Source organism: Herpailurus yagouaroundi, unplaced genomic scaffold (genome assembly GCF_014898765.1).
Source record: "Herpailurus yagouaroundi ecotype Mexico unplaced genomic scaffold, PumYag 214, whole genome shotgun sequence".
In the NCBI taxonomy this organism is placed as follows: domain Eukaryota; kingdom Metazoa; phylum Chordata; class Mammalia; order Carnivora; family Felidae; genus Herpailurus; species Herpailurus yagouaroundi.
In genome coordinates this window covers 179,532-204,482 of record NW_024412445.1, presented here as the reverse complement: position 1 = coordinate 204,482, position 24,951 = coordinate 179,532, and the positions used below count along the sequence as shown (strand labels likewise).

General features: G+C 41.5%; 1 protein-coding gene across 11 annotated transcripts in view; it reads right to left on the bottom strand.

The window, feature by feature from the left end:
* SLC41A3 (solute carrier family 41 member 3) overlaps positions 1 to 24,951 on the bottom strand; it is a 177,758-nt gene that overhangs the window by 69,702 nt on the left and 83,105 nt on the right. For 8 of the 11 annotated variants that reach the window (XM_040454918.1, XM_040454917.1, XM_040454921.1 and 5 more), the window contains 5 exons: positions 23,874 to 24,018; positions 22,362 to 22,441; positions 20,163 to 20,297; positions 2,814 to 2,962; positions 631 to 1,524 (listed from right to left, as the gene is read on the bottom strand). In XM_040454918.1, coding sequence (XP_040310852.1) covers positions 1,315 to 1,524; positions 2,814 to 2,962; positions 20,163 to 20,297; positions 22,362 to 22,441; positions 23,874 to 24,018 — 719 coding nt within the window. In that variant the 3' untranslated portion in view covers positions 631 to 1,314. Of the gene's footprint in view, positions 1 to 630; positions 1,525 to 2,813; positions 2,963 to 6,370; positions 6,582 to 20,162; positions 20,298 to 22,361; positions 22,442 to 23,873; positions 24,019 to 24,951 lie in introns of those variants that run through there. The other 3 variants (XM_040454922.1, XM_040454925.1, XM_040454924.1) reach the window with 2 other exon arrangements.

Below are 24,951 nucleotides of genomic sequence, written 5' to 3'. Positions count from 1 at the left end.
ACATCTGTGATGATTTCAATGTGAAAGCTGTATTCAATCCTCATGTTTACCTCCTCTGTACAGAAAAATTCCTCCCCAATGTTGACCTCAACCTGGCAGAAAAACTCATACCATAAATTTCCCTCATTCTAGCAAGAGGGTATATACCTGGTGATGTCCTCAGTCAAGGAACTATATGCATCTCCAGTGTTGACCTGTCTCACACATGTCTTCATCCAAGATGACATGAATAAGTAAATACCTATTTCACCATATGAAGATAATAATCCTCAACCCAAATCATGGCTAAAGTTGTTATGATGAGTGAATAAGAAACAGGAAGTAAACATCTATTTTAAAAAGTGAGGACATTCTGGGGCAGTGCTTCTCAAATGTAAGAGTGCATCAGAACAACATGGGGCTTGTTAAACCCACCTTGCTGACCCCACCCCAAGACAGGCTGATTGGCAGGCCCAGGGGAAGGAGGATTAACAACTTCCATGTCTAACAAGTTTCCCTGACTTTGATGCTTCTCTGCTAGAGACCACAGTTTGAGAAATAGACACTAGAGAAATGCCAGAGGTATTTGTTACTTACAGACCCCAAGTCTCATGGTTGCATTAACTACCTTTAAAGACACAAAAGGCCAAGTACAATATAATCTATGTTTTATTTTATACTTTTGTGATCACTAAAATCTAAACAGAAGTTTGGATTCAACATAAAAAAAGAAAAAGAAAAATAGCGACAGGATTAAATACCAAGAGCAGATGACAAGGGTATGCAAGGAAGGGCTGTCCTGGGAAGGGTTGCACATTTGCAGGCATATCAGCAAAATAGCCCATGAAGCTTGGATCTAGTCAGCCTGTGGGTAAGCCACAGCACAGTCCTGAGGTATAGAAACAGAAAGTGTTTCCTTCCTGCTCCTTCCAAGTACAGGCTGTGTGGACACAGAACACTGCCCACACATCCCCCCAGTGCACTGGACATGCCTCTTCCTTCAGCGTCTTCAGGCCAGAGTCCCCTGCTCTCCACACACACACACATGCACTTATTTGCACTCACCCAGCACATGAGTACACACTCAAGCCCAGGAGCATGCAGTCACATGTACACAAACACTGCCTCTGATTTCAGGTCTCCTTCACCTTTACAGACTCAGCTTCCAACTCCAGAGTCAAGATGTGTGAGTGTCCCTGGAAGACTGACAAAGGGTCACTGCAGAATCAGGGTGTTAACCATCCTTCCTGAGGACCTAGTCAGGGAGAAACTGTATTCTGTACCTTGCTGGTGGGAAGGAAAATTCTACTGAGCAAATATGGCTGCCTGGGTTCATTAGGGAGGCCCGGATGCTGGGTCTGAGATGCCATCCAGCCCTGCTTCACTCTTCAATAACCAGTTGATAAGGAAGCAGAGTGTCAGGAGGCCAGTCCCTAGCAGGTCCCCCAGCCCTGTGAGGTAGGGGATGCAGTGGCTGTCTGGATCCAGAGCCTGGTGCCATGTGAGCCGAACCATTACTTCTGCCAGGTACAGCAGAATTGTCACCTGTCATAAGAGCAAGCAGACACAAAAGATGACAACTAAGTCAGAAAGCCAAATGTCACCAAGAAACACTAGATTTCAAAGGCAGATACTAAGGTGGACATGTCAACCCCAGGGAGTCAACCCCATGTCAACCCCAGCTGGACTTCCTCCAGCTTCTCTTGGGGTCAATGCCTAGCTCTGAGCTCATGCAGAGGCCAGAAAGTCCACCCTCATCCACACTTGCCTAGTCTCCCTCCTGTCGTCAGGACCTGCTTGCAGCATCCTGAGGTGGCAGACAGATCGTCTCTGCTACACAGGCTCCTCTCACCTTCCTTAGAAACTCAAGACACAGACTTCAGATAGGGTTCCCTAGAGGGCCTCACTTGAGCAGTTTTGGAGAGTAACCCTTCCCTGGAAGCACCACAGTGCTGGTCTCACTTCAGAGCTCCTCAGTGTCTTGTGACAGGCTGACCACAGCCCCTCTGTCCCCCTCGGGACAGTTTCTCAAAGTACCCCACCCTATCCTTCATGATCAGGGACATGCTGCAATTGCAAATGCCCTAATTCAGAGGATTTGAAAACATCAGTCCCTAGTTCTAGCATTGCCCTCCTAGAACGGTGCCCATCAAGGACCACCGTTATCCCTGTGGACACCCTAGGCCCACCAGGGGCATCCAACAACTAGTCTGGGCAGATAGTCTGCTGAGTACTAGCCACAGGCAGGCACCAGCCTAACCTTTCATCATGCCCTTATCACCACCCAGCACTGACTAAAAGTCCTTGCATGTGTTTTAGCAACATCCCAGCAGGGACCTGGCCCTGCCCACCCTGTCTGTGATGAATGATGTGCATGGCCCAGTTGACCAGCCAGAACCACACATCAGCTTGCTTCATGGCAACTTGCTGTATCTTCAGGACCATCCTCTGATCTCCTGGTGATAATTGAGCAGTGTGATATATGCAGTATGGATGGTGCCTTGTGGGAAGTGGAGATTAACGAGTGTGCAGTGTAAAGTGTGTCATGTGCAGTGTGCTGTGTGTACTGTGGAGCATGCTGCTTGTAGTATGAAATGTGCCCTGTGCAGTATGCAATGTGGAATGCATGCAATGCAGTGTGGTGTGACTTCTGTGTCTGGTTCACACCCTTGAGCTTGAATATGTTGATTCTTGGAAGATGGGGGCCATGCCCTGCCATGTCCAGGAACCCCCCAACCTCACCCCCTCAGCATCTTTCCCAGCTCAGGGAGATAAATCTTGCTGGATGACTAAGCACTGAATGCTGCTTTGATGCTACTAATAGTCATCCTTACCTGCATCAGACTTGCTAGCAGATAGAACACCACAAACATCTTACTTTGTGGGACCAAATGGCCTTCCACCAAGTAAATGATATAGAAGAAAATCAGATGGCCTGGAACCACCAGGGAGAGCAGGACTCGAGCTGATACAGAATTAATTTCTGGAAAAGACAACCATAGAGGTGTGACTTGACAGGCAGCAGGGACCACCTTGGCATGTTTAGTTTCCCGTGAGGCATCTGCATTCATTTATCTACTACACGAGTGTTTCCTGAGCACCTACTATACTGCAGGCATGTTCTAGCAGATGAGGATATAGCTCTGTCCCTTCCTTCAAGGAACTGACATTTTAGGGAAGAGAAAAAAAAAACAGACTTGAGTAGCAGAAGCAAACAAGAAAGGTCATTTCAAAGGGTGACCAGTGCTAGGAAGCATGGGTCTTTGTTTTAGAGAACCAGGTGTGTACTAGCAAGATGAGTTACTGGATACTAAAAGCTCTCTCAAGAAGAGGACAACTAGGCTGAGACACGCATCTGGAGGAGAGTATTCTGGGCAGAGAAAAGAGGATTTGCAAGGGGCTGAAGGTAGAAGAGAGCTCTGGAATGTGGGGGGAATGAAGGCTCAGCATGTGAAGTCTGATCCAGGGAGGGCTGGCACACTCATAGGGGGCCTCAGACAGCCCCTTCCTCACGCTAAGCCTGAGAGATCCATTCAGCACATTCTCTTTTGGCTTCAGCCCTCCAGGAATCTGAGACTCTGCAAGAAGTGTGACTTCCCCGCCCCAACCACACACACTTTTAAGAGCGTCACATGTAAACGCAAATGACTCTTCAAACAGAAATAGTTTCTGTAAAAAGCCTCCATTTGCCTCTGAGTTAATATATTTCATCAAATTCCTAAGAAAGAGGGGGGAAATCATATAGCTTAGAAGCCAAAAACACTACCATAAAATAATATGTAGAGAGGGTGAGAAAACACAAGAGCTCCAAAGTCTATTCGTGATGAAAAATTAGACAAGGTATGAGAAGATTATTTTAAAAAAAGAAAAAGTAGGGGTGCCTGGGTGGCTCAGTTGGTTAAGCGGCCGACTTCGGCTCAGGTCATGATCTCACGGTCCGTGAGTTCAAGCCCCACGTCGGGCTCTGTGCTGCCAGCTCAGAGCCTGGAGCCTGTTTCAGATTCTGTGTCTTCCTCTCTCTGACCCTCCCCTGCTCATGCTCTGTCTCTCCCTGTCTCAAAAATAAATAAAATGTTAAAAAAATTAAAAAAAAAATAAAAAAGAACAAGTAGAAGCAAAATAAATAATTACTAATGGCAGCTGGCACTAAAACTCAAGACAATCTTGAGAGTAAGAATTCAGTAAAATATTTAGGTGCTGCTATACATTGGATGTTTGTCCGTATCCCCCTTGCTTTCACCACCCAGATCCCCATGTTGTAACTTAACCCTGAGTGTGATGGTATTTGGAGGTGATTAAGTCATAAGGGTAGGGTACAGCACTCATGTATGGCATTAGTGCTTATAACTTATAAGCTATAAGAGACTTCAGAAAGCCTCTTCACCTTTTCCGTCATGTGAGCACATAGTGAGAAGACAGCTGTGAAGGAGGAACAGGCCATCACCACAGAATTTGCTAGTGCCTTGATCTTGAACTTCCACCCACCACAACTATAGAAAACAAGTTTCTTGTGGTTATGAGCCAATCATTTTATGCTTGCATTATAGCAGTCTGAACCAGGAAAGGTACAAAAATACAGAAATTGAAATAGATTTTCCAAACACAAGTGACAAATCAGAAAATATAATAGGTACAATCCATCAAATGCACTATTAGGTAGTTACCCAAAGGATACAAAAATAAAGATCCAAAGGGGTACATGCACCCAAATGTTTATAGCAACATTATCAACAACAGCCAAACTACAAAGAGAGCCCAAATGTCCATAGACTGGATGGATGAAGATGTGGTATGTATATATACATATGTATACACACACACACACACACACACATATACACACCATATATACATATGGTGTGTGTGTGTGTATGTGTGTGTGTTTTCATATATATACACACACAGTGGATTATTCAGCCATCAAAAATGAAATCTTGCCATTTATAATGATGTGGATGGAGCTAGAATGTATTATGCTAAGCAAAATAAGTCAGTCAGAGAAAGACAAATACCATACAATTTCACTCATATGTGGAATGTAAGAAACAATACAGATGAACATATGGGAAGGGGGTGTGGAAAGAGAAGACAGGGAGACAAAGCATAAGAGACTCTTAATGACAGAGAACAAACTGAGGGTTGCTGGAGGCAAGGGGGGTGGGGGTATGGGCTAAATGAGAGATGGGTATTAAGGAGGGCACTTGTTGTGATGAGTACTGGGTGCTGTATGTAAATGGTGAATCACTGAATTCTACTCCTGAAACCAACATTGCATTGATGTTAACTAAAATTAAAATTAAAGAAAAAAAAGATAAAATGTGGTTCCCAGTACTAGAAAAAATAACAGGAATTTCCACGTTAAGACAAGATGGGGTAGACACATTTCTTCCTAATCCTCTCACTAAATCCAACTAAAAATGCTGGACATTATATATAAAATAAACATAAGATTTTAAAAGGTGGAGAGAAAAATGGCTGGCCAGGGACCTCAGGATTCAACAAACAACACAGAGGTAAGTTACCTGAGTTGTTGTTTTTGGTGTTTTGGTGGGTGGTGCTGGTTTATTTCATATATCCCAGACAGGATGCTGGAGAAGTCAGCAAGCCAGAAATGTCAATCAATGGGCAAGATTCAAAAGAAAAGACTCAACAAAAGCCTGCTCTGTCTAGCCAAAGTTCCAGAAGAGGGACAGCCTAGCAAAGCACAGAACTTCTAGACAACAGCTGCTCTATTCCAGACAAACATCACAGGAAAGACTGCAGCCCCACTTTCATCAGCAAAGGCTAAGTGGGGAGCCTGGACTCTGACCTAATCTATGTGGAATGTGGTGCTCACCCCTTCTGGCTGACGTGGGATAAGAGAAGAGTAAGTGGTACTCTGCCTGGTGGTAATGAGCTCCCCACTTCATGTTGATGAAGGCCATGTGAGGAGCAGTAATAAGGCATCCCTCTCCCTCTCAGACAAGGTGGGATCAGAAGAACACAGACTCCCTGCCAGTCCACCAGCAATGAGGTGCTCCTCTTCGCCCAGTGTGTGAATAGAGATAGGGGAATCCTGGGCTTCCAGCCCTACCTGGCAGTAAGCAAGCAATGCATTATTCCCTTTCCTTCAGTGGTGCACTGTCAGAGAAGGTGCCTAAAAAAGACTTAAATAAGATCCAGAATTTAATAACCTATACCCCAAATGCCTGGGATTTAATCTAAAATCACTTCTTACAAAAGAAATCTCCTATAACCAGTAAAGAAATAGAATTAGTAATCAAAAATCTCCCAAAAAAACCAAGAGTCCAGGGCTGGGTAACTTTCCAAGGGAATTATACCAAACATTTAAAGAAGAGTTAACACCTATTCTTTTGAAGCTGTTCCAAAAATTAGAAATGGAAGGAAAGCTTCCAAACTCATTCTAGGAAGTCAGTATTACCTTGATTTCAAAACCAGACCAAGACCCCACGAAAAAAGGAGAACTCCAGACCAATTTCCCTGATGAACACCGATGTGAAATTACTCAACAGGAAACTGACCAACCAGATACAATACATTAAAAGAATTGTTCACCACGACCAAGTGGGATATATACGCAGGATGCAGGGCTGGTTCAATATCTGCAAAACAATCAATGTGATATATCACGTTAGTAAAAGAAAGGACAAGAACCACATGATCCTCTCGATAGATGCAGAGAAAGCATTTGACAAAATACAGCATCATTTCTTGATAAAAACCATCAAGAATGTAGGGATAAGAGGATCGTACCTCAAGATCATAAAAAGCCATACGTGATATCATCCTTAATGGGGAAAAACTGAGAGCTTACCCCTAAGGTCAGGAACATGACAGGGATGTCTACTCTCGCCACTGTTACTCAATATAGTATTAAAAGTCTTAGCCTCAGCAATCAGACAACACAAAGGAGTAAAAGGCATCCAAATTGACAAGGAGGAAGTCAAACTTTTCACTCTTCGCAGATGACATGATACTTTATATGGAAAACACAAAAGATTCCACCAAAAAACTGCTAGAACTGATCCATGAATTCAGCAAAGTTGCAGGATATAAAATCAACGCACAGAAATCCGTTGCATTCCTATACACCAACAATGAAGCAACAGAAAGAGAAATCAAGGAATCGATCCCATTTACAGTTGGACCAAAAACCATAAAATACCTAGGAATAAATCTAACCAAAGAGGTGAAAAATCTATACACTGAAAACTATAGGAAGCTTATGAAAGAAATTGAAGACACAAAAAAATGGAAAAATATTCCTTGCTCCTGGATTGCAAGAACACATATTATTAAAATGTCAATACTACCCAAAGCAATCTACATATTCAATACAATGCTTATCAAAATAACACCAGCATTCTTCATAGCGTTAGAATAAACAATCCTAAAATTTGTATGGAATGATAAAAGACCCCAAATAGCCAAAGATATCCTGAAAAAGAAAACCAAATCTGGAGGCATCACAATTCTGGACTTCAAGCTGTATTACAAAGCTGTAATCATCAAGACAGTATGGAAATCGCACAAAACCAGACACTCAGATCAATGGAATAGATTAGAGAACCCAGAAATGGACTCACAAATATATGGCCATTTAATCATTGACAAAGCAGGAAAGAAAATCCAATGGAATAAAGACAGTCTCTTCAGCAATTATGCTGGGAAAACTGGACAGCAACATGCAGAAAAATGAACCTGGATCATTTACTTATACCATACACAAAAATAAACTCAAATGGATGAAAGACCTAAGTATAAGACAGGAGGCCATCAAAATCCTCGAAGAGAAAGCAGGGAAACACCTCCTTGACCTTGGCTGCAGCAACTTCTTACTCAACACATATCCAGAGGCAAAGGAAATAAAAGAAAAAATGAATTATTGGGACCTCATCAAGATAAAAAGCATCTGCACAGCAAAAGAAACAATCAGCAAAACTAAAAGGCAACCAACAGAATGGGAGAAGATATTTGCAAACGACATATCAGATAATGGGTTAGCATCCAAAATTTATAAAGAATTTATCAAACTCAACACCCAAAAAACAAACAATCCAGTGAAGAAATGGGCAAAAGACATGAATAGACATTTCTCCAAAGAAGACATCCAGATGGCCAACTGACACATGAAAAAAGGCTCAACACCGCTCATCATCAGGGAAATACAAATTAAAACCACAATGAGATACCACCTGACACCTGTCAGAATGGCTAACATTAACAACTCAGGCCACAACAGATGTTGGCAAAGATGCAGAGAAAGAGGATCTCTTTTGCACTGCTGGTAGGAATGCAAACTGGTGAGCCACTCTGGAAACAGTATGGAGGTTCCTCAAAAAATTAAAAATAGAACTACTGGGTGACTCAGCAACTATACTACTAGGTATTTATCCAAGGGATACAGGTATGCTGTTTCAAAGGGGGCACATACACCCCAATGTTTATAGCAGCACTAACAACAATAGCCAAAGTATGGAAAAAGCCCAAATGTCTGATGGATGAATGGATAAAGAACATGTGGTATATATACACAATGGAGTATTACTCAGCAATCAAAAAGAATGAAATTTTGCCATTTGCAACTATATGAATGGAACTAGAGGGTATTATACTAAGTGAAATTAGTCAGCCAGAGAAAGACAAATATCATATGACTTCACTCATATGAGGAACTTAAGACACAAAACAGATGAGCAAAAGGGAAGGGAAGCAAAAATAATATAAAAACAAGGAGGGGAAGAAAACATAAGAGACAAATACCGAGAACAAACTGAGGGTTGCTGGAGGGGTTGTGGCTGGGGGGATGGACTAAATGGGTAAGGGGCTTTAGGGAGGACACTTGTTGGGATGAGCACTGAGTGTTATACACAGGGGATGAATCACTGCAATTGACAACTGAAATCATTACAGCACTAGAGGCTAACTTGGATGTAAATTTTAAAAAAATGGAAAAAGAAAAAAGTCTCAACATGATGAGAAAATACAACTAACAGACACTAAGAATGAGATAAGAAGGTAGAATTATATGAAAGCAATTTTAATGAATCTATTATAAAAGTGCTTCAACCACGAATTACAAACACACTTGAAACAAATGATAAAAATAGAAAGTTTTGATAAAAAAACAGAAAGTCTCAGAAAAGAAACAAAGATACAAAGAAGAACCATGTTGAAATTTTAGAATGGAAAAAACACATAATGGCCAAAAACCCCAAACAACTCAATGAAAGGAATGAATAGCAGAATGGAGAGAACAGAAGAAAAATCTGTGAACTTGAAGGGAAAAACTATGGAAATTAGCCTATCTGAACAAGAGAGGGTAAAATAGGCTGGCACGGGGTAATTGAACAGAGACTCAGGGGCTTATGGGACTAGAACAAAAGATCTATCATTCATGTCATCAGAGTCCTAAGGGAAAAGAAGAAGAGAGTGGGACTGAAAGTGTATTTGAAGAAATAATGGCTTACAATTTCCCAAATTTGAAAAAATTTAAATCTATTTTTTCAAAGAGGTGAATGGACCTCAAATGTGGAAAATCCCTAAGAAATAGACATCAAAGGGGGCGCCTGGGTGGCGCAGTTGGTTAAGCGTCCGACTTCGGCCAGGTCACGATCTCGCGGTCCATGAGTTCGAGCCCCGCGTCGGGCTCTGGGCTGATGGCTCAGAGCCTGGAGCCTGTTTCCGATTCTGTCTCCCTCTCTCTCTGCCCCTCCCCGGTTCATGCTCTGTCTCTCTCTGTCCCAAAAATAAATAAATGTTGAAAAAAAAATTAAAAAAAAAAAAGAAATAGACTTCAAAGTATATCATAACTCATAGTGTAAAACGTAAAGTAAAATTCTTGAAATAAACAAAAGACAAATGACACCTTATGTATACAATAGAAACAATTCAAATGACAGTAATTTCTCATCAGAAGGAAGTGGCACTTTTTCAAATGCTGAAAAGTGAAAAAATACAATACTATATTGAATACTGAAAAAATATAATACTAGATTTTTTGCATTTATGTAAATTTTTTCAAATTCTATTTTACTTCCATCATTTTATTTTAGTCTACTACAGTGTATTCACTTTTTCAAATTTTCAAATGATTTCTTTTTTCCTTTTTTTAATCCTTTTTCTCTTTTTTGTTTCTTTCCCTTTTTCTTAAATACAGAAAAATAAAAATTTATATTTATTTTTAATTTTTATTAAAAATATTTTTCTTTAATTTTTTCTACTATATTCTTTACTTTTGTATATATTTATTCAAATTCTATTTTACCCCATAATCTCATTTTAGTCTACTTCAGTGTATTCATTTTTGCAAATTCTCACACAATTTCCTTTTTTTGTCACCCACCCCCCCTCTTTTTTTTTCCCCTCTAATCTGTCACACCACTTTCAACACCAAGACCAAAACACACCTAGGATCTAGCATCATCTATTCATTCGATTTTATGTGTGTGTTTTTAATTCTTAATTTTAATATTTTTTAATTTTAATTTTAATTTCAATTTTTATACCTCATTAATTCCTTTCCTCCCTTCAAAATGACAAAATGAAGGAATTCACCCCAAAGGAAAGACCACGAAGAAATGACAGCCAGGGATTTAACCAACACAGATACAAGCAAGATGTCTGAACCGGGATTTAGAATCACGATAATACGAATACTAGCTGGAGTCAAAAATAGAAGTAAAAATTAGCCAGAATGATTTTAAAAATGCTATAACTGAGCTGCAATCATGGATGGATGCAGCGGCAGCAAGGATGGATGAGGCAGAACAGAGAATCAGCGATATAGAGGACAAACTTATAGAGAATAACGAAGTAGAAAAAAAGAGGGAGATAGAGGCAAAAGAGCACGATTTAAGAATTAGAGAAATCAGCGACTCAATAAAAAGGAACAACATCAGAATCATAGGGGTCCCAGAGGAGGGAGAGAGAGAGAAACAGGGGTAGAACGGTTATGTGAGCAAATCATAGTGGAAAACTTTCCTAACCTCAGGAAAGACACAGACATCAAAATCCAGGAAGCACAGAGTACCCCCATTAGATTCAACAAAAACCGACCATCAACAAGGCATATCATAGTCAAATTCACAAAATACTCAGGCAAGCATAGACTCATGAAAGCAGCAAGGGAAAAAAAGTCCCTAACCTACAAGGGAGGGCAGATCAGGTTTGCAGCAGACCTATCCACAGAAACTTGGCAGGCCAGAAAGGAGTGGTGGGATATATTCAGTGTGCTGAATCAGAAAAATATGCAGCCAAGAATGCTTTATCCAGCAAGGCTGTCATTAAAAATAGGAGAGAGAAAAAGTTTCCCAGACAAACAAAAATTAAAGGAGTTTGTGACCACTAAAGCAGCCCTGCAAAAAATTTTAAAGGGAATCTCTGAGGGTAGAAAAGATGAAAATATATAATATACACACGTGTATATACACATGTGTATGTATGTATATATATGTATATATATATATACATACATACACACATAAATATATATATACATATATATATACACATATATATACATATATATATACATATATATATATATATACATATATACATATATATATATATGCAACCAGGTTAGAAAGATTAGAAAGCACCAGAGACCACCAGAAACTCCAACTCTACAAGCATCATAATCCAATAAATTCATATCTTTTAGTACTCACTCTAAATGTCATTGGACTCAATGCTCCAATCAAAAGACATAGGGTAACAGAATGGATAAGAAAACAAGATCCATCTATATGTTGTTTACAAGAGTACCACTTTAGACCTAAAGACACCTTCAGATTGAAAAAAAGGGGATGGGGAACCATCTATCATGCTAATGGTCAACAAAAGAAAGCCAGAGTAGCCATACTTATATCAGACAATCTAGACTTTAAAATAAAGACTGTATCAAGAGATGCAGAAGGGCATTATATCATAATCAAGGGGTCTATAGACCAAGAAGACCTAACAACTGTAAACATTTATGTGCCAAATGTGGTAGCACCCAAATGTATAAATCAATTAATCACAAACATAAAGAAACTCATCGACAGTAATACCATAACAGTAGGAGACTTCAACACCCACTCACCACAATAGACAGATCATCTAATCAAAAAATCAACAAGGAAACAATGGCTTTGAATGACACACTGGACCAGATGGACATAACAGATATATTCAGAACATTTCAGCCTAATATACATTCTTCTCTAGTGCACATGGAACGTTCTCCAGAATAGACCATATACTGGGACATAAATCAGTCCTTAGTAAGTACAAAAAGATCGAGATCATACTGTGCATGTTTTCACACCGCAACACTATGAAACTCGAAATCAACCACAAGAAACAATTTGGAAAGGTAACAAATACTTGGAGACTGAAGAACATCCTACTAAAGAATGAATGGGCTAACCAAGCAGTTAAAGAGGAAATTAAAAAGTATACGGAAGTCAATGAAAATGATAACACCACAACCCCAAGCCTCTGGGAGGCACCAAAGGCGGTCATAAGAGGAAAGTATATAGCAATCCAGGCCTTCCTAAAGAAGGAAGAAAGATCTCCAATACACAACCTAAACTTATGCCTTAAGGAGCTGGAAAGAGAACAGCAAATAAAATCCAAAACCAGAAGAAGACAGGAAATAATAAAGATTAGAGCAGAAATTAATGCTATCGAAACCAAAAAACAGTAGAACAGATCAATGAAACCAGAGCTGGTTCTTTGAAAGAATTAACAAAATTGACAAACCAAGAGCCAGTTTAATCCAGAAGATAAAGGAAAGGACCCAAATAAATAAAATCAAGAATGAAAGAGGAGAGATTACAACTAACACACCAGAAATAAAAACAATAAGATATTATGAAAAATTATATGCCAATAAAATGGGTAATCTGGAAGAAATGGAAAAATTCCTAGAAACATATACACTACCAAAACAAACAGGAAGAAATAGAGAATTTGAACGGACCCATAACCAGTAAGGAAATCGAATTAGTAATCAAAAATCTACCAAAGAACAAGAGTCCAGGGACAGATGGCTTTCCAGGGGAATTCTAGCAAACATTTAAGGAAGAGTTAACACCTATTCTCCTGAAACTGTTTCAAAAAATAGAAATGGAAGGAAAACTTCCAAACTCTTTCTGTGAAGTCACCATTACCTTGATTCCAAAATGAGACAATAGACCACACTAAAAAGGAGAACTGTAGACCAATTTCCCTAATGAACATGGATGCAAAAATCCTCAAAAAGATATTAGCTAACTGGCTCCAAGAATACATTAAAAAAAATATTCACCACAACCAAGCGGGATTTATACCTGGAATGCAGGGCTGGTTCAATATCCGCAAAACAATTAATGTGATTCATCACATCAATAAAAGAAAGGACAAGAACCATATGATCCTCTCAATAGATGCAGAGAAAGCATTTGACAAAACACAGCATCCTTTCTTGATAAAAACCCTCAAGAAAGTAGGGATAGAAGCATACCTCGAGATCACAAAAGCCATATATGAACGACTCAATGCTACTATTATCCTCAATGGGGAACTACTGAGAGCTTTCCCCCTTAGGTCAGGAACACGACAGGGATATCCACTCTCGCCACTGTTATTCAACATAGTATTGGAAGTCTTAGCCTCAGCAATCAGACAATGCAAAGAAATAAAATGCATCCAAATCAGCAAGGAGGAGGTCAAATTTTCACTCTTTGCAGGTGACATGATATTCTATATGGAAAACCCATAAGATTCCACCAAAATACTGCTAGAACTGATCCATAAATTCAGCAAAGTTGCAGGATATAAAATCAATGCACAGAATTCGGTTGCATTCCTATACACCAAAAATGAAGCGACAGAAAGAGAAATCAAGGAATCTATCCCATTTACAGTTGCACCAAAAAGCATAAAATACCTAGGAATAAATCTAACCAAAGAGGTGAAAAATCTATACACTGAAAACTATAGGAAGCTTATGAAAGAAATTGAAGACACAAAGAAATGGAAAAAGATTCCATGCTCCTGGATAGGAAGAACAAATATTGTTAAAATGTCGATACTACCCAAAGCAATCTACCTATTTTTTTCAATATATGGAATTTATTGTCAAATTGGTTTCCATACAACACCCAGTGCTCATCCCAAAAGGTGCCCTCCTCAATACCCATCACCCACCCTCCCCTCCCTCCCACCCCCCATCAAGCCTCAGTTTGTTCTCAGTTGTTAAGAGTCTCTTATGCTTTGGCTCTCTCCCACTCTAACCTCTTTTTTTTTTTTTCCTTCCCCTCCTCCATGGGTTTCTGTTAAGTTTCTCAGGATCCACATAAGAGTGAAAACATATGGTATCTGTCTTTCTCTGTATGGCTTATTTCACTTAGCATCACACTCTCCAGTTCCATCCACGTTGCTACAAAGGGCCATATTTCGTTCTTTCTCATTGCCATGTAGTACTCCATTGTGTATATAAACCACAATTTCTTTATCCATTCATCAGTTGATGGACATTTAGGCTCTTTCCATAATTTGGCTATTGTTGACAGTGCTGCTATAAACATTGGGGTACAAGTACCCCTATGCATCAGTACTCCTGTATCCCTTGGGTAAATTCCTAGCAGTGCTATTGCTGGGTCATAGGGTAGGTCTATTTTTAATTTTCTGAGGAACCTCCACACTGCTTTCCAGAGCGGCTGCACCAATTTGCATTCCCACCAACAGTGCAAGAGGGTTCCCGTTTCTCCACATCCTCGCCAGCATCTATAGTCTCCTGATTTGTTGATTTTGGCCACTCTGACTGGCGTGAGGTGATATCTGAGTGTGGTTTTGATTTGTATTTCCCTGATGAGGAGCAATGTTGAGCATCTTTTCATGTGCCTGTTGGCCATCCGGATCTCTTCTTTAGAGAAGTGTCTATTCATGTTTTCTGCCCATTTCTTCACTGGGTTATTTGCTTTTCGGGTGTGGAGTTTGGTGAGCTCTTTATAGATTTTGGATACTAGCCCTTTGTCCGATATGTCATTTGCAAATATCTTTTCCCATTCCGTTGGTTGCCTTTTAGTTTTGTTGGTTGTTTCCTTTGCTGTGCAGAAGCTTTTTATCTTCATAAGGTCCCAGTAATTCATTTTTGCTTTTAATTCCCTTGCCTTTGGGGATGTGTCAAATAAGAAATTGCTATGACTGAGGTCAGAGAGGTCTTTTCTTGCTTTCTCCTCTAGGGTTCTGATGGTTTCCTGTCTCACATTCGGGTCCTTTACCCATTTTGAGTTTATTTTTGTGAATGGTGTGAGGAAGTGGTCTAGTTTCAACCTTCTGCATGTTGCTGTCCAGTTCTCCCAGCACCATTTGTTAAAGAGACTGTCTTTTTTCCATTGGATGTTCTTTCCTGCTTTGTCAAAGATTAGTTGGCCATAAGTTTGTGGGTCTAATTCTGGGGTTTCTATTCTATTCCATTGGTCTATGTGTCTGTTTTTGTGCCAATACCATGCTGTCTTGATGATTACAGCTTTGTAGTAGAGGCTAAAGTCTGGGATTGTGATGCCTCCTGCTTTGGTCTTCTTCTTCAAAATGACTTTGGTTATTCGGGGCTTTTTGTGGTTCCATATGAATTTTAGGATTGCTTGTTCTAGCTTCGAGCAGAATGCTGGTGCAATTTGGATTGGGATTGCATTGAATATGTAGATAGCTTTGGGTAGTATTGACATTTTGACAGTATTTATTCTTCCAATCCATGAGCATGGAATGTCTTTCCATTTCTTTATATCTTCTTCAATTTCCTTCATAAGCTTTCTATACTTTTCAGCATACAGATCTTTTACATCTTTGGTTAGATTTGTCCCTAGGTATTTTAGGCTTCTTGGTGCAATTGTGAATCGGATCAGTTTCTTTATCTTTCTGTTGCTTCATTATTAGTGTATAAGAATGCAACTGATTTCTGTACATTGATTTTGTATCCTGCAACTTTGCTACATTCATGTATCAGTTCTAACAGACTTCTGGTGGAGTCTATTGGATCTTCCATGTATAATATCATGTCATCTGCAAAAAGCGAAAGCTTGACTTCATCTTTGCCAATTTGGATGCCTTTGATTTCCTTTTGTTGTCTGATTGCTGATGCTAGCACTTCCAACACTATGTTAAACAACAGTGGTGAGAGTAGACATGCCTGTCGTGTTTCTGATCTCAGGGAAAAAGCTCTCAGTTTTTCCCCATTGAGGATGATGTTAGCTGTGGGCTTTTCATAAATGGCTTTTATGATGTTTAAGTATGTTCCTTCTATCCAGACTTTCTGAAGTGTTTTTATTAAGAAAGTCGCTGAATTTTGTCAGATGTCTTTTCTGCATCGATTGACAGGATCATATGGTTCTTATCTTTTCTTTTATTAATGTGATGTATCACGTTGATTGATTTGCGAATGTTGAACCAGCCCTGCATCCCAGGAATGAATCCCACTCGATCATGGTGAATAATTCTTTTTATATGCTGTTGAATTCGATTTGCTAGTATCTTATTGAGAATTTTTGCATCCATATTCATCAGCGATATTGGCCTGTAGTTCTCTTTTTTTACTGGGTCTCTGTCTGGTTTAGGAATCAAAGTAATACTGGCTTCATGAAATGAGTCTGGAAGTTTTCCTTCCCTTTCTACTTCTTGGAATAGCTTGAGAAGGATAGGTATTATCTCTGCTTTAAACGTCTGGTAGAACTCCCCTGGGAAGCCATCTGGTCCTGGACACTTATTTGTTGGGAGATTTTTGATAACCGATTCAATTTCTTCGCTGGTTATGGGTCTGTTCAAGCTTTCTATTTCCTCCTGATTGAGTTTTAGAAGTGTGTGGGTGTTTAGGAATTTGTCCATTTCTTCCAGGTTGTCCAGTTTGTTGGCATATAATTTTTCATAGTATTCCCTGATAATTGCTTGTATTTCTGCGGGATTGGTTGTAATAATTCCATTTTCATTCATGATTTTATCTATTTGGGTCATCTCCCGTTTCTTTTTGAGAAGCCTGGCTAGAGGTTTATCAATTTTGTTTATTTTTTCAAAGAACCAACTCTTGGTTTCATTGATCTGCTCTACAGTTTTTTTTAGATTCTATATTGTTTATTTCTGCTCTGATCTTTATTATTTCTCTTCTTCTGCTGGGTTTGGGGTGTCTTTGCTGCTCTGCTTCTTTTTCCTTTAGGTGTGCTGTTAGATTTTGTATTTGGGATTTTTTTTGTTTCTTGAGATAGGCCTGGATTGCAATGTATTTTCCTTTCAGGATTGCCTTTGCTGCATCCCAAAGCGTTTGGATTGTTGTATTTTCATTTTCGTTTCTGCCCATATATTTTTTAATTCCGTCTCTAATTGCCTGGTTGACCCATTCATTCTTTAGTAGGGTGTTCTTTAACCTTCATGCTTTTGGAGGTTTTCCAGACTTTTTCCTGTGGTTGATTTCAAGCTTCATAGCATTGTGGTCTGAAAGTATGCATGGTATGATCTCAATTCTTGTATACTTATGAAGGGCTGTTTTGGGACCCAGTATGTGATCTTGGAGAATGTTCCATGTGCACTCGAGAAGAAAGTATATTGTTGCTTTGGGATGCAGAGTTCTAAATATATCTGTCAAGTCCATCTGATCCAATGTATCATTCAGGGCCCTTGTTTCTTTATTGACCATATGTGTAGATGATCTATCCATTTCTGTAAGTGGAGTGTTAAAGTCCCCTGCAATTACAACATTCTTATCAATAAGGTTGCTTATGTTTGTTAGTAATTGTTTTATATATTTGGGGGCTCCCATATTCGGCTCATAGACATTTATAATCATTAGCTCTTCCTGATGGATAGACCCTGTAATTATTATAAAATGCCCTTCTTCATGTCTTGTTACAGCCTTTAATTTAAAGTCTAGTTTGTCTGATATAAGTATGGGTACTCCAGCTTTCTTTTGACTTCCAGTAGCCTGATAAATAGTTCTCCATCCCCTCAGCAATCTACATATTCAATGCAATCCCGATCAAAATAACACCAGCTTTCTTAACAGAGCTAAAACAAATAATCCTAAAATTTGTATAGAACCAGAAAAGACCATGAATAGTCAAAGCAATCTTGAAAATGAAAACCAAAGCAGGTGGCATCACAATCCCAGACTTTAAGCTATACTACAAAGCTGTAATCATCAAGACAGTATGGTAGTGGCACAAGAACAGACCCTCGGATCAATGGAACAGAATAGAGAACCCAGAAATGAACCCACAAATATATGGCCAACTAATCTTTGACAAAGCAGGAAAGAATATCCAATGGAATAAAGACAGTCTCTTCCGCAAGTGGTGCTGGGAAAACTGGACAGCGACATGCAGAAAAATGAACCTGGACCACTTTCTTACACCACACACAAAAATAAACTCAAAATGGATGAAAGACCTCAATGTAAGACAGGAAGCCACCAAAATCCTCGAGGAGAAAGCAGGCAAAAATCTCTTTCATCTTGCCCGTAGCAACTTCTTACTCAACACGTCTCCAGAGGCAAGGGAAACAAAAGCAAAAATGAATTACTGGGACCTCATCAAAATAAAAAACTTGTGCACAGCAAAGGAAACAATCAGCAAAACTAAAAGGCAACCAACAGAATGGGAGAAGATATTTGCAAATGACATATCAGATAAAGGGTTAGTATCCAAAATCTACAAAGTACTTATCAAACTCAACACCCAAAAAACAAATAATCCAGTGAACAAATGGGCAAAAGACATGAATAGACACTTTTCCAAGGAAGACAAACTGATGGCCAACTAACACATGAAAAAAGTCTCAACACCACTCATCATTAGGGAAATCCAAATCAAAACCACAATGAGATACCACCTGACACCTGTCAGAATGGCTAACATTAACAACTCAGGCCACAACAGATGTTGGCAAGGATGTGGAGAAAGAGGGTCTCTTTTGCATTGTTGGTGGCAATGCAAGCTTGTGCAGCCACTCTAGGAAACAGTATGGAGGTTCCTCAAAAGACTAAAAATATAACTATGCTAAGACCCAGCAATTGCACTACTAGGCATTTATCCAAGGGATATAGGTGTGCTGTTTCGAAGGGATACATGCACCCCATGTTGATAGCAGCACTATCATCAATAGCCAAAGTATGGAAAGAGCCCAAATGTCCTATCGATGGATGAATGGATAAAGAAAATGTGGCATATATATACAATGGAGTATTATTCAGCAATCACAAAGAATGAAATCTTGCCATTCCACTACGTGGATAGAACTGGAGGGTATTATTCTAAGTGAAATTAGTCAGAGAAAGACAAATATCATATGACTTCACTCATATGAGGACTTCAAGTGACAAAACAGATGAACATAAGGGAAGGGAAACAAAAATAATAAAAAACAGGGAGGGGACAAAACAGAAGAGACTCATAAATATGGAGAACAAACTGAGGGTTGATCGAGGGGTTGTGGGAGGGGGGATGGGCTAAATGCATAAGGGGCATTAAGGAATCTACTCCTGAAATCATTGTTTCACTATATGCTAATTTGGATGTAAATTTTAAAAAATAAATATAAAATTTAAAAAAATAAACAAAGAAACAAACCCTAAAAACCATACCACAATATGTAGTCAAGAGCTCCATTTTTGGTGTGTTTATCTGCTCTTCTGTTTGTTTTTGCTTTTAGAGAGGGAGAGAGTACTGTGGGGCAGAGGGAGGGAGGAAGAGGGGGAGAGGGAGAGTGGGAGAGTGGGAGAGAGGGAGAGAGAGAGAGAGAGAGACTTTCCCATGACCTTGGGGTCATGACCTAAGCCAAAAATAAAAAGTTGGGACGATCAACCAACTGAGCCACACTGGCTCCCTGTATCTGCTTTTCTGGACCATGTATATACATGGGGACAAGACTCAGCTTTCCCTGACTCATCACAATAATGTGACATCTAGTACCTGGCAGACCTTCAATGAATATTTGAATGTTTGAATATTTGAATATTTAAATGAATGAATGAATGAATCAATCAATCAACTAAAGGCAAGGGTGGGAATCAGGTCTCTGGGAGAAGGACTCATGACCTTGAAGATGATCTCTGTTGAAGTCAGCACTGGCCTTAGACCTCTGTTGCTACAGACACCAGATTCCACTAATGGTAAATTTTACTTGTTGAAAGAAATGGCCATGTGGCTTCCAGAAGATACCAGACTCACCTGAGGTGCAGAAAGTGGAGCATGGATTAGGCCAGTATTGTTCCATCCAGAGGGGTAGGACACCAGGTGTGCTCCACATGTGCAGGTAGGTGGAGATCCGGCTGGTCTGAATTGCCACCAGATTGCCACCAACACCTGGGAGGAGAAAAAGAATGTGGTTTCCCCCTTTTTATGCCAGTCTCTCAGTTCTGGCCCTTATTTTAAGTCTACTTCCTCCAGAAGCCTCCCTTGATTGATGTAGCACTTGGTCTCTTTTCCTTCCCTCCCACTTTACAACAGATTTTAAGGGTAAGCAAGGGTAAACTGCAAGCAAGGGTAAACTCGACCTTGTGAGTTTAGTGCCAGGGTAGTAACTGTATCACCTTGACAGCTACCTCTTATGGTGAAGGAAATGTGACTGCAAAGTAGGTTTACAATACAGATTTGTCAAGTAGAGGGAGGGAGGGAGAGTGATGGAAAGGTCTATGGGAAGATATTTTGATAAGGACCTCAAGGCCGTGGGAAGTGACAGGGATCAGATTACAGACTGGAACATCTGAGAAAATGAAAAGATTTTTTCACCTAAGGTGGAAAGGAGATGGAAGAGAAGGTGGGCAACAGCAGCAAGGGAAGAGGGGATAGCATATGCAACAGGCCTGGGGCTTATGGCTGAGACTCCCAGCTTCCACAGAGAATGGACCATGCCAAGATGACAAAGGCCATGCTGAGCTGTCTTTGCAGGGACAGGATTACAGGCTGACAGAGAAGAGCGCCTGTTCAGGACCATCTTCTTTAGAGAGTGGGAAGGCTGCCTCCATCCTGTTTCCTCAGCCCATTGGGGAATAACCCCTCATTGGGCCAGATGTGCCCCAGTGATCTCCAGAGGTAGAGACCAACAACCCTGGATGCAAAGGTCTGTGGGCAGAGGATGGCTGCAGATCTATTTTGCTCAATCCACATGATTTAAAAATCATGTGGGGAAGAGTGGATTTAAAAATGTAACTCAAATTAATTGTTAGCATTTACATAAATTGCTGGCTTCTCCTAACAAGTCAGTTCTGGCAACTCTGGACCTCCAAACTTGCCAGGCAGCAATTGGCTGGAGCTAAGCAGGCCCCTCTCCCTCCATACCAGGAACACTTTCTGCAGCATGACCTATTCCCTGCTGCTCCTTACTGCCCAGCTATTGTCATACTGGCTGAACTCATTCAACATTCTCATGTTGCCCCACAGTCATCTGAGTTGGTGACATCCAAGGAAATCTTTCCAAGCTTTAGTCTGCCTTAGCAGTTGTTGTCTTCCACATGGCCAACTCCTTGTATGACGGGCAAGCCCTGCCTCTACTGGGACAGACGTGCTGTGTGGCCCACTGATATTCAAGGAATAGTCACCTGTGTTCCCATGGAAATGGGGAGAGGGGGTGCCCAAAGGCCTCTGTAGCCTGTTTCTGCAGCCCCAGAACACCAGGGTCTGGGACCAAGCAAAGTGTGCAAAAAGCTATCATATTTGGTTCCCTCCCTGACTGGTCAGTCCCATTTACAGATCCTTATCAGAAGCCAGACACAAACCAAGCTTTGGTTAAAAGAGCCCATAGCATCTAAGCCTAGAAGGGAGATCAATGAAGGGTTGGGTGGAAGACAACAAGGAATGGAGGGGATTCAGGCAAACCGGACAAACACAAGTCCTGAGTGGCAGCTGATTGTTTCCTCACCCAGAATGTAAACTCAGTATTGTCACAGTCTTGCTTTTGAAGAAGGCAGAAATCCAGATTTTTATGTGCAAAATTCTTAGTTTTAAATGTCATCAATGAATCTAAATTTAAGAAATTAGCAAACAAACATACAAACAAACCATGAGAAGCCAACACCCCAGTTCTGAAGGCCACGATCAGGTGCCAGTGAATCCTGGCTTAGATGTGCCTTCAAGGCATGAGATTTAGCTCTGTGGGACAGTTCAAGCCTCTGTGGTGACTGTGAGGAAGAGTGTGAGCTGGTGGAGCAGTGGTCAGGGCTTTCTCCCTGAGGGTCTCCTTCCATATGAGAAAAACCAGCCTGGTAGTCCCTGCCCAGCAGAAACACAGCCATGGCTCAGTTTCCAGATTCTGCCTTTGAGGGCCTGGGGCTGGAGCTCTGAAGTCACTGCTTTTCAGGTCCCACTGCCCAAGCCCTGGGGGCTAACACAGCCCAGGGGTCCCAGGTGATGGTGACTGCCAATACCTACCACATATGATGGGAGTAAATATGGCCATGCCTTGGAATTGCTGTTTAGAAATGGTTTTGTTCAAGATGAGCCCTCCAAAACTGGGGAGAGAGCAGAGGGCAAATGATTAGTTTATCCTTGTAGGGGACCTGGTACACCTCTATACAAAATGTCTTATCAGAGGCACCTGGGTGGCTCAGTCGGTTGAGAGTCTGACTTCAGCTCAGGTCGTGATCTCATTATTCTGGAGTTCGAGCCCCACGTCGGGCTATATACTGACAGCTCAGAGCCCGGAGCCTGTTTAGGATTTTCTCTCTCTCTCTCTGCCCCTGCCCCAGTCATGCTCGCTGGCTCGCTTGCTCTCGCAAAAATAAACAAATATTTAAAAAAAATTTTTTTTTCAAAATGTCTTACCAGTTTCCTTTCTCAGTGTAGCAAACACTTTCCTGACCCCTACACAAAGTATCTGATATAGACAGGCTGGTATCCACAGTGTCCTCTCCACCACGCACATGGTTCTCCACCTCTATTCTGAGCCTCAGCTGTTCCAGAAGGCCCATCAGATAATGTTAGCCCATTAAAAACAAGTTACAAACTCTCTGAGGCCACGTAGCTGGCTGGACTCTCCCATGTGACAGCTCATGTACCACAACTAACTGCTACTTTCCTGAGCAGTAAATGGAACCTGCATGAGAATCCACTTCTGCTCCTTGTTCTCAGAGATGCTGCAATAAGACCTTGCTCCTACCAGCCCCTGGAGTTCAGCAAAGACTGCCCTGCTCCTACAGTCCTGGCAAAGTTGGATCAGTTCGTAAGAGGAGCCCAGGAGCTTTCTGGAATCAAAGACACCTGGACCATAACCACTTCTCCCTAAGATTCAAAGTTTGGAAAGCACCCCAGAAAGCACTGGGGTGGTGACCATCCAGGTCTACTAACAGAAAGGGCTCTGGAGAGTGAGGTTCAAGGGTGGAAGACCTGAGCTCAGCTGAAGGCCCAAGGGCCCAGGGGGACGAATCCCTCAGCCCCACTAGGTCCCACCAGCAGCCATGCTGTGGAAATGGTATCCACAGAGCCATCACTGTAGGGCCAGGTGAGGGACCCTCTGAAGCCTAAACAGGGGAACTCTGGCAGCAGGGATGGGGGAGACAGGTGTCCTGCAGTGCCACGAGGGGACAAGAGGTCCTGGCATCAGTGTGTTCATCTGATGTTTCCAGGTTCAGTTCTTCCTGGCTCTGATACTCCTGCAGTGGTAAACAGGACTGCCTCTCAGAATAAGGCCTAAGGTTCTTGGTGAGAGGGAAAGAGATGAAGAACAAAGAGGTATGACTCAACAACCGGCACCAGGACTCAGTGAAGGAGCCCACAGCAATGATTCCCTCCAACCATGATCAGCCAGAAAATGATTTAAACCCACATGATTTACATCCTCACCCTGGAGGCTTGGTGGCCTCAGGCCACTCTCCCTGTCTGCAGAGGCCAGACAGGGGTGGCATGGAGAGCAAAGGGGTGGTGGCAGCCCTCACTCATGCGCACCTGCTGATGACCATCGCTAGAATGATTGGGAACCACCCGAACTTCAGGATCCTCATGATGGGCGGGTTCTGCTTGACAATGAGGACCCACAAGGGGATCAGGGCCGTGAAGCTGATACAGACCAGTAGCGTCAGGTATCGATTATCTGGGAGGGAGGGAGGGAGGGAGAGAGAGAGAGAGAGAGAGAGAGAGAGAGACAGACAGAGTGAGTGCCAGGGCACATGAGCATGGACTGTGGGGCCACAGTCTGGGCTGCAATGATTAGAGGTGGGCTTGGAGCTGAGGAGATGCTTCTGTCTCCGGTAGTTTAGGGTGGACAACCTACCATACTTCTAAAGATTTTGTCCATCTTATTAAGCAACTGGAAAAGCTCCTCTTTATCCTCAATTCCTGTCACAAGCCCCTTTACTTCTCTTTTTTGCTATTTTCCTGACATACATAACCTCTCCCATCTCCTTCCACCTCAACCTTATTATTATTATTATTATTAATGGTTACATTTATGGGATTGTGTCCACAGGCCAGCACTGTGCCCAGCACCTTCTGAGCACAAACTCATGTCATGTTCTCCATTCCCCCTCAGATGGGCATAGGAGAGACTACAGCATGAAGAGGTGGCCCACCAGCACCTGAGCCAGCATGCAGACATCAGGGCTACAGCCAGAGTTGGTTAATGATGCCAATCTGCTCCTGGCTGAGGCCAGCCTAAGGTGGCCTCCCCAGCATCTATGGGTCCCTCAGGGCTCAGACCACACCCAGCTTTGCAGCTACTTATGCCCCTGTGTCATCTTCTCTGCTGGTTGGAGCCAGCAGAACTCTGACGGTTCTGGGACACCTGACTGTTCCTGGAGCCAGGTCAGGGCCCCACATACCATCATTCTCACTCACTCCCTTCTTCCCTTATATTTTGTGTGTCACCTTCCCAATCACTCCAAACAAGACACCAGCTTTCTCTAGAGCTATCCTCTCACCCCCATCCCCACCTCTAAAGGACAGGCTCAGGTGGTGCACAGTCCTCTGCCAAGTGGACCCCAGCATGCAGAGGAATGCAGGTAGGTCTGTGCCCCACATCCCATTT